This window comes from Triticum aestivum, chromosome 4D, assembly GCF_018294505.1.
Source record: "Triticum aestivum cultivar Chinese Spring chromosome 4D, IWGSC CS RefSeq v2.1, whole genome shotgun sequence".
Taxonomy (NCBI): domain Eukaryota; kingdom Viridiplantae; phylum Streptophyta; class Magnoliopsida; order Poales; family Poaceae; genus Triticum; species Triticum aestivum.
The window spans coordinates 465,159,795-465,173,244 of NC_057805.1; the positions used below are offsets into that span (position 1 = coordinate 465,159,795).

The 13,450-nt window shown below is 46.7% G+C and overlaps 1 protein-coding gene across 1 annotated transcript; it reads right to left on the reverse strand.

Annotated features, from left to right (window-relative positions):
• Positions 1 to 10,521: 10,521 nt before the first annotated feature.
• On the reverse strand, positions 10,522 to 12,806 carry LOC123098655 (cation/calcium exchanger 4). The gene has a single exon (XM_044520704.1). It carries the CDS (start codon positions 12,629 to 12,631, stop codon positions 10,721 to 10,723), a length of 1,911 nt encoding a protein of 636 aa, XP_044376639.1. The 5' UTR covers positions 12,632 to 12,806; the 3' UTR covers positions 10,522 to 10,720.
• Between the last annotated feature and the right edge of the window lie 644 nt (positions 12,807 to 13,450).

Sequence of the window (13,450 nt, forward strand, 5' to 3'; positions counted from 1 at the left end):
GACTAAAGTCGGGTCGGCTCGAGGAGTACCCGCAAGTGATTCTGATGAGGGGGCTAAAAGGACAGGTGGCTCCATCCCGGTAGAGGTGGGCCTGGGTTCCTGACGGCCCCTGACTGTTACTTTGTGGCGGAGCGACAGGGCAGGTTGAGACCACCCAGGAGAGAGGTGGGCCTGGTCCTGGTCGGCGTTCGCGGATAAATAACACGCTTAACGAGTTCTGGGTATTTGATCTGAGTCTGGCCATTTGGTCTATACGCACTAACCATCTACGCGGGAGTAGTTATGGGTATCCCGGCATCGTGGTATCAGCCGAAGCCTTCTTGACGTCAGCGACTGAGTGGCGCGCGCCGTGTTGGACCGTGTTGACGTAACCGCCGTGATCGTGTGGGTTGCTAGGTCTGCTCGCGGCCGCGTTCGCAACGTGCAGGTGTGCATAGGGCGATGGGCCCAGACCCCTGCGCGCATAGGGTTAGACCGGCGTGCTGACCTCTCTGTTGTGCTTAGGTGGGGCTGCGACGCGTTGATCTTACGAGGCCGGGCATGACCCAGAAAAGTGTGTCCGGCCAAATGGGATCGAGCGTGTTGGGTTATGTGGTGCACCCCTGCAGGGAAGTTTATCTATTCGAATAGCCATGTCCCTCGGTAAAAGGACGACCCGGAGTTGTACCTTGACCTTATGACAACTAGAACTGGATACTGAATAAAATACACCCTTCCAAGTGCCAGATACAACCCGGTGATCGCTCTCTAACAGGGCGACGAGGAGGGGATCGCCGGGTAGGATTATGCTATGCGATGCTACTTGGAGGACTTCAATCTACTCTCTTCTACATGCTGCAAGATGGAGATGGCCAGGAGCGTAGTCTTCGACAGGATTAGCTATCCCCCTCTTATTCTGGCATTCTGCAGTTCAGTCCACTGATATGGCCCTTTACACATATACCCATGCATATGTAGTGTAGCTCCTTGCTTGCGAGTACTTTGGATGAGTACTCACGGTTGCTTTTCTCCCTCTTTTCTCCTTTCTATACCTGATTGTCGCAACCAGATGCTGGAGTCCAGGAGCTAGAGATCCCGAGGATGATTCTACATGGAGTTCGGCTTCGAGGAGTAGTTAGGAGGTCCCAGGCAGGAGGCCTTGCCTTTTCGATCGTTGCCATTTTTGTGCTAGCCTTCTTAAGGCAATCTTGTTTAACTTATGTCTGTACTCAGATATTGTTGCTTCCGCTGACTCGTCTGTGATCGAGCACTTGTATTCGAGCCCTCGAGGCCCCTGGCTTGTATTATGATGCTTGTATGACTTATTTATGTTTTAGAGTTGTGTTGTGATATCTTCCCGTGAGTCCCTGATCTTGATCGTACACATTTGCGTGCATGATTAGTGTACGGTCAAATCGGGGGCGTCACACGGTACTTCCATGAACAGTCAATCTTCTGGCCAGACTATGATCAAAGGAAAAGAAAATTATGATGCTAATGTCGTCACCCCAAAACGTATTCATTTCTTGAGCAATTATCCGAGTGAACTTGAAACTAGAGTTGATGGAATGTCATTTTGCGTCGTCTACAGTAAACGACGAGGTAGTCCCTGTGGAAGATGCAAGGGAACATGAGGAGCGTATTCAGATGGACGTTGACTTGTCCGGCCCGAGGCGTAGTCCACTGATGGCAGATGTCTTGCATGACATCATGTCAAAAATTCAGGAGGTTTAATCGGACGCTAATCCTCAAGCTCTGATTGCACGTGCACCAGCCACCCCGAGCATTTTGGTGACAGCAGCGTCCCAACCTTCTTTGCCTTCAACAACCCCATCTACATTGCATCCATTGGAGAGGACTCTGATGATGAAGTGAGCTCACGCAAGGAGGCCATGATCCAAGTCAAACTGGTGAACTTTCGTCTAAAGGATGTGCTCAACTCGAGCGAAGTGCTGAAGGCCCATATCCGAGTGAGTGTTATTGTAAGTGTCATTTACCTTTACTCAGACACTCTTCTTTTGACTTTCCGTCCGAGTAGTGTTTGAAATATTTCTTCCAGTCGAGGCATGCTTAGTAAACCCACTGGGCGTAGCCCCCGAGACTCTGATTGATTGTTGGTAATCGATTAAAGTCTATAGGATTAGTTCATTTTGTTCTTCATAAATCTAGAATAGATATAGATTCACAGCTTCACCCAGGTTGTAAGGACATTTGAGTGGTAAGTGGTAGATTTTTTCCGACGGGGGCACGATTAGTGCACCTAGTGGATGTTGCCAATGACACTTTCATTGATTGCTGGCAAACGATTAGAGTCTGAATAGTTGGACCATTATTTGTTTTCGCAGTTTTGCCCGGTCCCTTTGATATCATGATTTGACTCATACATCATGTTGCTAACAATTATTGTTTTTCTTTCAAACAGAAAACCTACGAGCTTGGGACGAAACACCTGACGGTAGAGAAGGAAGGAAATGAGCTTCATGTTGAGATCGAAGATGATAGGAAGAAGAGTGCTAATCTGGAGGAGGAGAAAACCATCATGGGAGGTTAACCTTTCATTCGAGTAACTTTGTTATCATCCCCTTTCTTGATCATGGGTATTTCGGTCCAACACATGTGCATAGTGAAAATGCTCTTCTGCATAAAAGACTCGAGAGTTGTGTTTCTGTAGAATTTGCAAAGAAGGCACTCGAGGACAAGGACACCGAGCTCGCCAAGGAGTTTCCAAGGAGGTGGGTGTCATTCTCAAGGAGTTTCCGGAAGTGAAGGGGCTTAATGTTGCTCTAGTGAAGGTAACTAGGGGAATAAAGAAAGAAATTGATGATCTGAAGAAGAATTACTCATAATGGAATGCCAATTATCAGGAGTTGTCAGACGCTTCATCAAAATGCAGGAAAGAGTATGAAGAGAAAATCTCTGAGCTTACTAACGGAAAACCAGAACTTGAGGGTTTTTTTTTAAATAAAGTGGAGGGAATGAACCAAATACTAGAAGATAATGTAGTTGCCTCTTCATCCAAGTGATATATCATTTTTGCTTTCTAATTTGCCCTAATTGATCTCTTTGTGTGTAGGATTCTGCTCGAATAGAAACGAAGAGACTAAAAATATCCAACGGGATCTTATGACTGATCAATTGATTATCAGAGAATCCATGACTAAGTCACTTCTTTGATTGGAGGAATGCGTTGAAACCATGATGAGGTGTGTCTCCCGAGTGAAGTCATTCATGAAGAAGGTCGACAACATCTTGTGCTCGAGAGAGGAAGTCAAAGAATACCTTGAAGCTTATATGTCCCAACCGAGGCAGATACCAGACAGAGTGGCGAAGTGGAAGAAATCTACAGCATGTTGCGGGGCAGATGTGGCACTTGCACTCACCCGAGTCCTTTTTCCCAAGATCAATGAAGAGAAGTTGCAGAGTCTCTCGGTTGCGAATCCGAAGGGCTATGATTTCCAAGAGTACTTGGTGACGTTCATGGATGCCGCCACTCGGATTATTGATGCAATTGATCTAAACATCTTCATCGACCCAGTCGGTTCGGCGGACAACCTGAAATCGAGACCGCCAGTGGCGACCAAGAGTGAAGAAAAAACTTTAAGTAATAAATTTGCCTCGGAATGCTGAGGGGAAGTGTAAGCATTTAAGGTCCGACTAAGCCCGGGGCCCGAGACCTTGGCAGTTTATTTTGCTTGAGACTTTCGAGTCCACCTGAATTGGTTGTTTCAACTTAATTTCCTTTGGCTATCTTACCAATGATTCTGGTGTTGGAGTGAAATTTTGTTCGTTTTCCCCCTTTGGTCACATAGGCAGACATGTTGTGACTAAGTCTTTGAGAGGGAAAAGATGATTTACTCGGATTGACTAAAATCTTTGATGAAAATAGAAAGTATTAGGTCACTCACCCACTGGGTGTCTCTTTGGGAGTACACCCTAATCCGAGTGAGGTGGGTTTAGGCATGTAATTTTTTGATCTTGCATTTGCATTTGTGATAGATACTAGATGAACCTTAGTGTCGAAATGGCGTGTAAACCCCTGAGTGAAGCGTAGCATCTGAATAGGGCATAGCCCCCGATGTGGCGTAGTATCCGAGTGGATGGTAGCCCTCGAGTGTAGCATAGAGTCCGAGTGTGGCATGGCATTCAAATGTGATATAGTAACTTTTACTAAGGAATACTCATAATAAACAGAAAACCTTTATTCATTGAGATTTACTCAAAACAATCATTGTTTAGGTACAACTTTGAGAAAAGTTCAAGTAAAAAACTGGTTGAGGAGATCGGCATTCCATGCCCGTGGTTCTTCGACATTCTTGTAAAGATTATATAACCTTTAGGTGCATTGTTGAGTGCCTTTTATATAACAAAGGTGCCTTCCATGGAGGGCCTAACTTGTGCATCTTTTGCTGATCCAGTCGAAGGACTAGATCTCCTTCGTTGAATGCGCGTCCACGCACCTCTCGATTGTGATATCGTCGAAGATTTTGCTGGTAGGCAACGGACCTGGTTAAAGAGAACTCATATAAGGGTAAAAGTGTTGAAGTCAACCTCTATGTCTTGAAGTATGTGTCAAGTCTTTGGAAGATTCCTTCTTGGCACTCCTGGGACCCGACGAATGTGGCCAACTGGTTGATAACTTTGGGGGTTCTCGGCCTGGTCCACACGTCGGGAGCCGATGTGGCTAGCACTCCCTAGTCTAGGACACCATCAACAGCCCCCTAACCGGTCTTCAAGTCTAGGACATTCCTCGGTCCTTCCAAGTTGTTCTCCGTCTCCGGTCTTCGGCCTTATAAGTTGGTTCAATAATTTCTCCATGCGTTGTTCCAAAGTGATCAAGTCTTGACCGAGGAGTATCATACCTCGGGCATCTGAGGAGCCCCTCAAGAACCTCCAGAGTCCTTTTATTGTTTTCGGGTCCGAGGATCCTTCCCGCATAGAGCTACCTTCATGGCAAAGCTTTCTCGTCCCTAATCAGAGTGACGATTTGGTCCTGCTGTGGAGGCCCTGATCGACCCGAACCATCACCACGCACTATACACCCGTGTGGTCATTTCAGATGTCATCATAATGTATTAGCATAGCTCGAGGCCACAGCCAACTCCAACGCGCTGACGCATTTGGTCCGCGCGGGTCTGTTTGGGTCAAAACGGATAGAAAAAAACGACCCAACACGGCGACGCAAACGGACAACCGTCCATTTCGTCAGCCCGAGACCTGTTTCCGACCCAAATTTGGGTCGGGTTTGCATTGACGCTGATAGTGGGCGGACGCACACGATGCTCTCCCTGGCCTGCCCGTCGGTGGCACGCAGGCCATTCCTCTCCCTCCACACCTGACACCCTCCGGGTACGTCACCCACTTCCGGTCGCTTGGACGCTGCCTAGGCCGCTGCCCGCGTCCACCCACTCCGCCACCTCAAGGCCGCATCGGAGGCTCACTTTTGCCGGCGTTGGTGGCCTCTTCTCGCTGCCGTCAAAGCACAAGAAGGCACGGCCGCTAGCACCGCCCTTGCCTCCACTTCCGTCGGCATCGAGCTCCATGGCCGCCAGCCTCCCTCGCCTCCGCTTCGATAGGGCATGGTGCCTGTTCAGGGAGGACGCGGGGCTCTTCACTGGCCGCTACTCCACTACACCCGCAAGGTGTTTAACGCTTTGTCCGCAAGGTACCATGGATAGTGGGGATGATTTTTTTTCAGAAACTTCATGTGTTCATCGGACGATGAGGATTTTGTCATTGTGACTTTGGTAGTCAATGATCACATTGCTAGGAAGCAACCGAGGTTTAGGGGATCAATCCCGGGCCATGCTCTGGCTTTGAATCGCAACAGACAGAGTGGCCATTGCCTACTCTTCGCCGATTACTTTCAGTGGATGTCCCCACTCTATAAACCCCAACTTTTCTAGCGTCACTTTCAGATGGCGAGACATGTGTTCAACCGTATTCAGAGCGGAGTGGTAGGATATGATGATTACTTTAGTTGCAAGGAGGTTGCCCTTGGAAAGGTTGGCTTCCCCTCTTATCAGAAATGCAATGTGGCTATTCGTATGCTTGCATACGAAATTTCTAGTGATCTTGTGGATGACTACGTCCGCATGAGTGAGTCCACATGCCTTGCATCATTGTACAAGTTCTGCCAGGCCGTGGTAGTAGTGTTTGGCCCAGAGTACTTGAGAGAACCGAATGCCGCGGATACACCCTAGTTGCTGGCGATCAATGCAGATAGAGGCTTCTGGGAATGCTTGGTAGCATAGATTGTATGCACCGAAAGTGGAAGAACTATTCATTAGCTTGGCAGGGGCAATATAAGGGGCATGTGAAAGCTTGCACTATCATACTTGAAGCTGTGGCTTCATAAGATCTCTGTATTTGACACTCTTTTTTCGACATGGTCGGTTCTCACAATGACATCAATGTGCTTCAGCGCTCTCCAATGTTTGGAAGGCTTGTGGAAGGCAACTGCCTAAAGGTCAACTTTGAGATCAGTGACCACCACTACAAGGGATACTACCTAGCTAATGGTATCTATTCTCAGTGGTCAACTCTTGTGAAGATAATCTACAATCCGGTAGGGGAGAATAGGGCTAGGTTTGGCCAAGCACAAGAGACAGCTAGGAAGGATGTGGGGTGTGCTTTTTGTATGCTTCAATCTTGATGGCCTATCGTTCGACACCCTGCTACAACATGGAGCACCAAGATGTGGGAGGTAATGACTGCTTGTGTGATCATGCACAACATGATCGAGGATGATGAGCTTAATGACAACATCTTCCACCAAGGGTTTCAATTTTAGGGTGAAAATGTTGTGTCTGACTATAGACCGACAATGTTTGCACAGTTCATCCAATTACATACAGAAATACGTGATTGGGAAACTCACATTCAACTCCAAAATAATTTGGTCGAGCATGTGTGGACTCACCTTGGCAACCAATAGATGTACCGATTCTTTTTCTTTCAATGTATTTTGGGGATATTTCCATGGAGTCGCCAGTGGCAGACACCGGAAGAAAATTATTCATTCCCTACAACAGGATGAGGGCACAATTGAGGGGCATGAGCAACTTAAATCTTATATCACTAATTATTATAAAAATTTGTTCGGAGCCCCAGAGGAAGGAAACTTCTCGATGGATGAGTCCCGAACAAATGACATCCGCCAGGTTTCTGATGAGGAAAACAGCCTTCTAACAGCCCCATACTCTGAGGAGGAAGTTAGAAAGGCGGTTTTCCTAATTGAGCACAACAAAGCCCCGGGTCCGGATGGTTTTCCCGCTGAGTTCTATCAGCACTTTTGAGAAGTCATCAAACCGGATCTCCTACTTTTGTTTAGCGACTTACATGCTGGCCAACTAGAATTGTTTCGCTTAAACTTCGGTGAGATTATTTTATTACCTAAGGTTAATGAGGCTGAAAGGATACAACAATATAGACCTATTTGCCTTCTTAATGTTAGTTTTAAAATATTCACGAAGGTTGCAACTATTAGGCTAAATTCGGTTGCTGAACATGTGGTCTGTCCTTCACAAACAGCTTTTATGCAAGGCAGACACATCCTTGATGGTGTTGTTATCCTTCATGAAACAGTACATGAATTACACCGAAAAAAGTTGAATGGGGTGGTTCTCAAAATAGACTTTGAAAAGGCTTATGACAAAGTCAAGTGGCCCTTTCTTCAACAGACTCTCAGAATGAAAGGATTTTCTGCAGAGTGGCGTGCTATGATCCATAGTTTCGTTTCTGGAGGTAGTGTTGCCATTAAGGTCAATGATGACATTGGACACTATTTCCAAACGAAGAAGGGTTTGCGACAAGGTGACTCGGTATCGCCCATAGCTATTCAATATAGTGGCGGATATGCTTGCGATCATGATTGAGCGTGCCAAGGTTGATGGCCAAATTGAAGGGGTAGTAAATCATCTAGTTGATGGTGGTCTCTCTATACTTCAATATGCCGATGATACGATTCTCTTCATGGATCATGACCTCGAGAAAGCGAGAAATCTGAAACTAATTCTATCAGCATTCGAGCAACTCTCGGGTCTTAAGATCAATTTTCATAAAAGTGAATTGTTTTGCTTTGGCGAGGCTCAAGACGAGGCCCACCTGTACGCTGAACTGTTTGGATGCGGGTTGGGCCAGTTTCCGATCACATATTTGGGGATACCGATACATTATCGGAGACTCACAAATGCTGAATGGAAACACGTCGAGGAGAGACTTCAGAAAAGACTTAGTAGTTGGAAAGGTAAACTGTTGTCTCTAGGTGGAAGATTGGTCCTCATAAATTCAGTACTTAGTAATATGGTACTATATATGATTTCCTTCTTCCAGTTGCCGAAAGGAGTTTTACATAGATTGGATTATTTCCGATCAAGATTCTTTTGGCAAGGAGATAGCGAGAGAAAGAAATATCGACTGGCCAAATGGAGTGTGGTTTGCCGTCCCAAAGACCAAGGCGGGTTGGGTATTCATGACCTTGAGGTTAAGAATAGGGCCCTCCTCGGCAAATGGTTGTTTAAATTTCTGACGGAAGAAGGTGTATGGCAAACCCTCCTAAGGAGGAAATATGTGGGCTCCAAGGCGGTATCCCAAGTATACTGGAAGCCTGGGGATTCCCACTTTTGGGCGGGTCTAATGGCTACGAAGAAATATTTCTTCTGCTATGGATCCTTCTCAATTAAGGACGGCTCGGAAATTAGATTCTGGGAGGACAGATGGCTAGGGAATGCCACACTCCGGGAACAATATCCGGCTCTATACAACATTGTGCGCCACAAGGGTGATACTATCGCCACGGTAATGGAATCATTTCCGCCAAATGTGACGTTCAGAAGAGATTTAATTGGACCTAGACTCCAATTGTGGAACATCCTGCTCCAGCGGTTGTCCACGGTGCACCTATCACATGGGTCTGATGTATTTCGGTGGAACCTTCATGGGAATGGAAAATTCTCAGTGGATTCCATGTATAGAGCGCTAATCCAGTCTGATGTGCCAGTTGATAATAATAAGAAGATCTGGAAGATGAAGATACCTCTTAAGAATAAAATCTTTGCATGGTATCTTCGTCGCGGAGTCATTCTTACTAAAGATAACCTTATTAAAAGGATTGGCATGAAAGTCCGCAATGTGTCTTTTGTCACCATGATGAGACAATAAAATATTTATTCTTCCAATGCAAATTGGCTCGTTCTATATGGTCAGTCATCCAAATAGCTTCTGGCTTGTATCCTCCTTGTAGTATTGCTAATGTATTTGGCAACTGGTTACACGGGATTGATCACAGGTTTAGAACTTTTCTCAGGGTGGGAGCGCTTGCCGTTATTTGGTCGCTTTGGCTATGTAGAAATGATAAGGTTTTTAACGATAAAAGTACTTCCCTGATGCAGGTTCTCTACAGATGTACCGGGACTCTTCGTTTATGGTCCTCTCTACAACGCATGGAGAATCGAGACCTGTTTACGGAGGTGTGTACACGATTGGAGGCTACGGCGAGGGATACTTTTACCCAGCATGGGTGGCAACGTGATCTTAGGATTGATCCCCCTCCGCTTTAGGCGTTATACGGACGCCTTTTTATCATTCATTTGTGTGAGAAGACATTTTTTGGCTATGTGCATCTTAATAATGCAGAGGCCGGGTGTAATGCTTAAATCTTTTAAGTAATAAAGCGCCCCTTTTCAAAAAAATTGTGGCAATTTAAATTTGATTGTAAACTATGAGATTTTTATTTAGTGGTACTATGTGATTTATTTGGTTGTATTAGAACTATGTGCGATGTTCTTTTAGTTAGATGCATGCATGAAAATTTTGTGCATATTTTGCCGCCGACCGGACAGGCAGACCAAATGAATCGACCGGTGGTTGAACGCAATGCCAACGCAAACACAGACGCGGCCGGACGCCACTTCTTTCATCAACCCAAACAAATGAAAAGACGGACAAAAACGGCCGTTTGGATTCGGCACTGCATGCCGCTACTCTGCTCCTAGCATGACTGCATACCGCTACTCATTAAACACGCGAGTGTGCCAACTGCTCCAGTGACCAGCCATTATCCTCACTGCGTCTCAACCTCACAGTGAGCATCTTATGGAGGCCTTTGCATGCGAAATAGCCTAGAAACATTTTTCAAAATGATTGAAGTTTTAGGATTATCCTAAGTCAAACTTCATTAAGTTTGACCAAGCCTATATAAGAATATATCAACATCTACAAAATCAAATTTACTTCATTATGAAACATATCTACATATATTTGATTCTGCTGTGTCAATGTATTTTGAGTATCATAGATCATTGCGGATTTTTCTATACACTCTGTCAAACTTAATTTTGACTTGGGAAAATTCTAGAACTTCAATTATTTTGGAACGATGGGAGTACAAGATAACAAGCTAAGCATGACTACAAGTCACTACTCAGCAAACAAGTGAGAGTGCCAAACTGCTAATTTTTTTGTCACATACAAAACAGATCACAAAAGGTCACGCTGCTGCACAGTACCTTTTTTTGTACCTTAGATAAGTTGACACAGCAGAAGTTTAAAATTATTGCTATCAGCATGAAAGGCGATTAAGCTTACAGATAAGTAGACCAGTTGCAGGCATGCTCTGGCTTTATTGTCTAGAAAGCCTGACAGGCATACGACCGAATCTGAGGCATAACAACAGAACAGAGGAACAATGTACAACTCCATTTCATCTGTATAAAGGACAGTCATGTACAATAGACACAAACAACTAATTCAAGCCCGGGAGTGGCAATATCCCCATAGCACTGCTTACTCTAATGAAAAGGAAAACTGAGTAGAGAGCAATGAGGCCAACTCCAAGCGTCTTGTTAGGTCGCATGCCGCTTCGTGGCAGCGTAACAAGCGCCCAGATCAACCCAGCAACCAGGAAGCTCATCGTGTAAATAAGAGAGCGGTCCTGCGGAAGAACATAAGAGTTGGGTGCCGTCGACCAAGCTCCAAGTAGCATCGATATTCCTAGGCCAGCAAGTGTATTAAACATAGGTCCTGCATAACAGCCAGACATAGCAATCTGTACACCATCTCCACCATTCATTGCCAAGGCCACATTTGACATTAAGTCACCCATCGAATTGCCCCATGCTAACACCGTTAAACCGAGAATTGAAGGATTAATCCCAAGTATCACTCCAAATGCAACCAACAGTGCAACCAGCTCATTGGCAATGATGTAGAACCAAACGATGCTCATCACAAACCCTCCAAACACCCATGGGAGTAAGTATCTCCTTGGAGGGCGGTCGGGACTGGTGAATGTAAAAGCAAGACCTGCAAGTGCAATCCCAAAAATACCAGCAATCACATATGCTGCTACGCTGGCACCCGTGGATACTCCATCCTGGCTGTTCCACAGAAATGCTAAGAGTAGAGGTGCCAAGCCAGCACTGGCAACAGCATATTCTTGTGACCAGCGGTCTTCCTCAACTATTGGAATCGTCAACTTTCTTGGTATTGTCAAGGGTAGCTCCAAAAACAGAAACAGTTTGGAGTAGTTAAGCGTGGAGGTATCCACTCTTCCTTCTTCATTCCAACCCCACAAAGGCCTGTCAGGTGAACCATCTCTCCCTTGATTTGAGTAGATAGCCACATGAGAAGCCCACATCCACTGCGGCAATGATGTGTTTACCTGGGCCGCGTCATCACTTGTATCCTCCTCAAGAAGTGAACTGTACACAGAATCATCATCCTCTAGTCCGTGTGAGAAGATACTTCCCCTCACCGGAAGCAATGGTGTGACTACATCAAACTTCAGCATCCGTGCATGCTTCCTTAATAACTCATTTGCAGCCACCACAAATGCATAAACCACATAAATCGATACAAACAGCATAGCTCCCCAAACGGTCACCTTCCCGACAATCAACATAATAGACAGTGCCACCAAAGTGATCAGGAAGAATCCAACATCCCTCACAAAGCACCTCCAATCAATCTGCACATTCTTCTCCGCGACGGACAATGATACTGCCCCAACAACGACGCAGGTAACAAACACCGCTCCGCCCAGCACGCTGTTCAGCCCGACATCCCCGGCGCCAGACCCCATAAACGCTGCAATGCTGGCAAACACATCAGGAGCACCATTACCAAAGGGGAGCAGGGTAACACCAGCCACTGTCGGCGGTAGCCGCAGCAGCGCAGACATCTTCTCTAGGCTGCAACAGAAGTAGTCCGCGGCCGTGTTACCGAGCATGTAGAACAGCGCCGCGAGGCACACTGCAAGCACGGCATATCCAAGCAGCCTGAATCTCTCGCACCTGCAGTAGAAGAAGTCCAGGTAGTCGACGAACCCGCCGGAGCTGCACTGCGGGTGAGCCCGGAGGAACTCGCACTGGGACCCGAAACCCTCGTGGCGGTCGATGCCGGCGCACGCGGTGGAGGGGTTCTCCAGCTGCTCGCCGTTCAGCCCGGTGACCTCCGAAAGGTTCCCGCCTCTGGACGCGGCGGGGCTGGCGGGATCGGCACCGGAGAGGAGCCTCCGGTGGAGCGGGCGCGAATCGGAGCCCGGGAGCCGCGGAGGGTTCCCATCCGAGCGGGTGTAGAGGAAGAGGAGGAAGAGCACCAGGGAGGCCACGGCGATGGGCCGAATCCGGCGGGGATGCGGCGGCAGCGAGGCCATCGTCTCCGGCGAGGTCACGGGCTGGAGTTTCGGGGGGCTGGCATGCCCAATCTGAGGGGAGGGTTGGCGAATTTGGCGTGCTTCCGGGGATCCGAGGTTAGGGTTTGGTCGTCGGAGCGCGTGATTTGGGAATTGGGGATTGACGACGATGTGGGGAAGGAGACGGCGTGTTGCCCCGGTCGCATGCCGCGCCACGAAGCAAACGGAACGGTCGTTGTTAAGTGGGCCGAATTGGATTAGGCCTCGATCTCGTTGGGCTAGCCGTTTCCTGACAGAGTCGCCTCGGCTTTTAGAAACACCAACTTTTTTGGAGAAAAACTAACTCTTTTGGAGATTTCTCAAAAAAATAACTTTATTGGAAATTCCAAAAAAAATAAATTCTGAATTTTTTAAACATTAAACTTTTTAAAATAAAAAGGCAAATTAATAAAAAGGGAAAAAACGAAAAAGGCACCTGAACCGGGTGAGAAACCTCCTACTCCCTCCGTTCCTAGATATTTGTCTTTCTAGAGATTTCAACACGTGACTACGTATGAAGCAAAATGAGTGAAACTACACTATAAAATATGTCTATATACATCCGTATGTGGTAGTCCATTTGAAATCTCTAAAAAGACAAATATTTAGGAGCGGAGGGAGTAGAAGGTTCCCAAAACTGGGATCGGTGGAACACCTTAACGGGGTGACCCAGTTAGATACTCTCTCACCAACTGTGTGCGAAGCATGGATAGTTCGACGCAATGGGGTGCGAATAGGATTCACGATGTATGGAGCTCTGCACTACGACATTCCTCGCGGTGGGCCATCTCAATAGAGCGA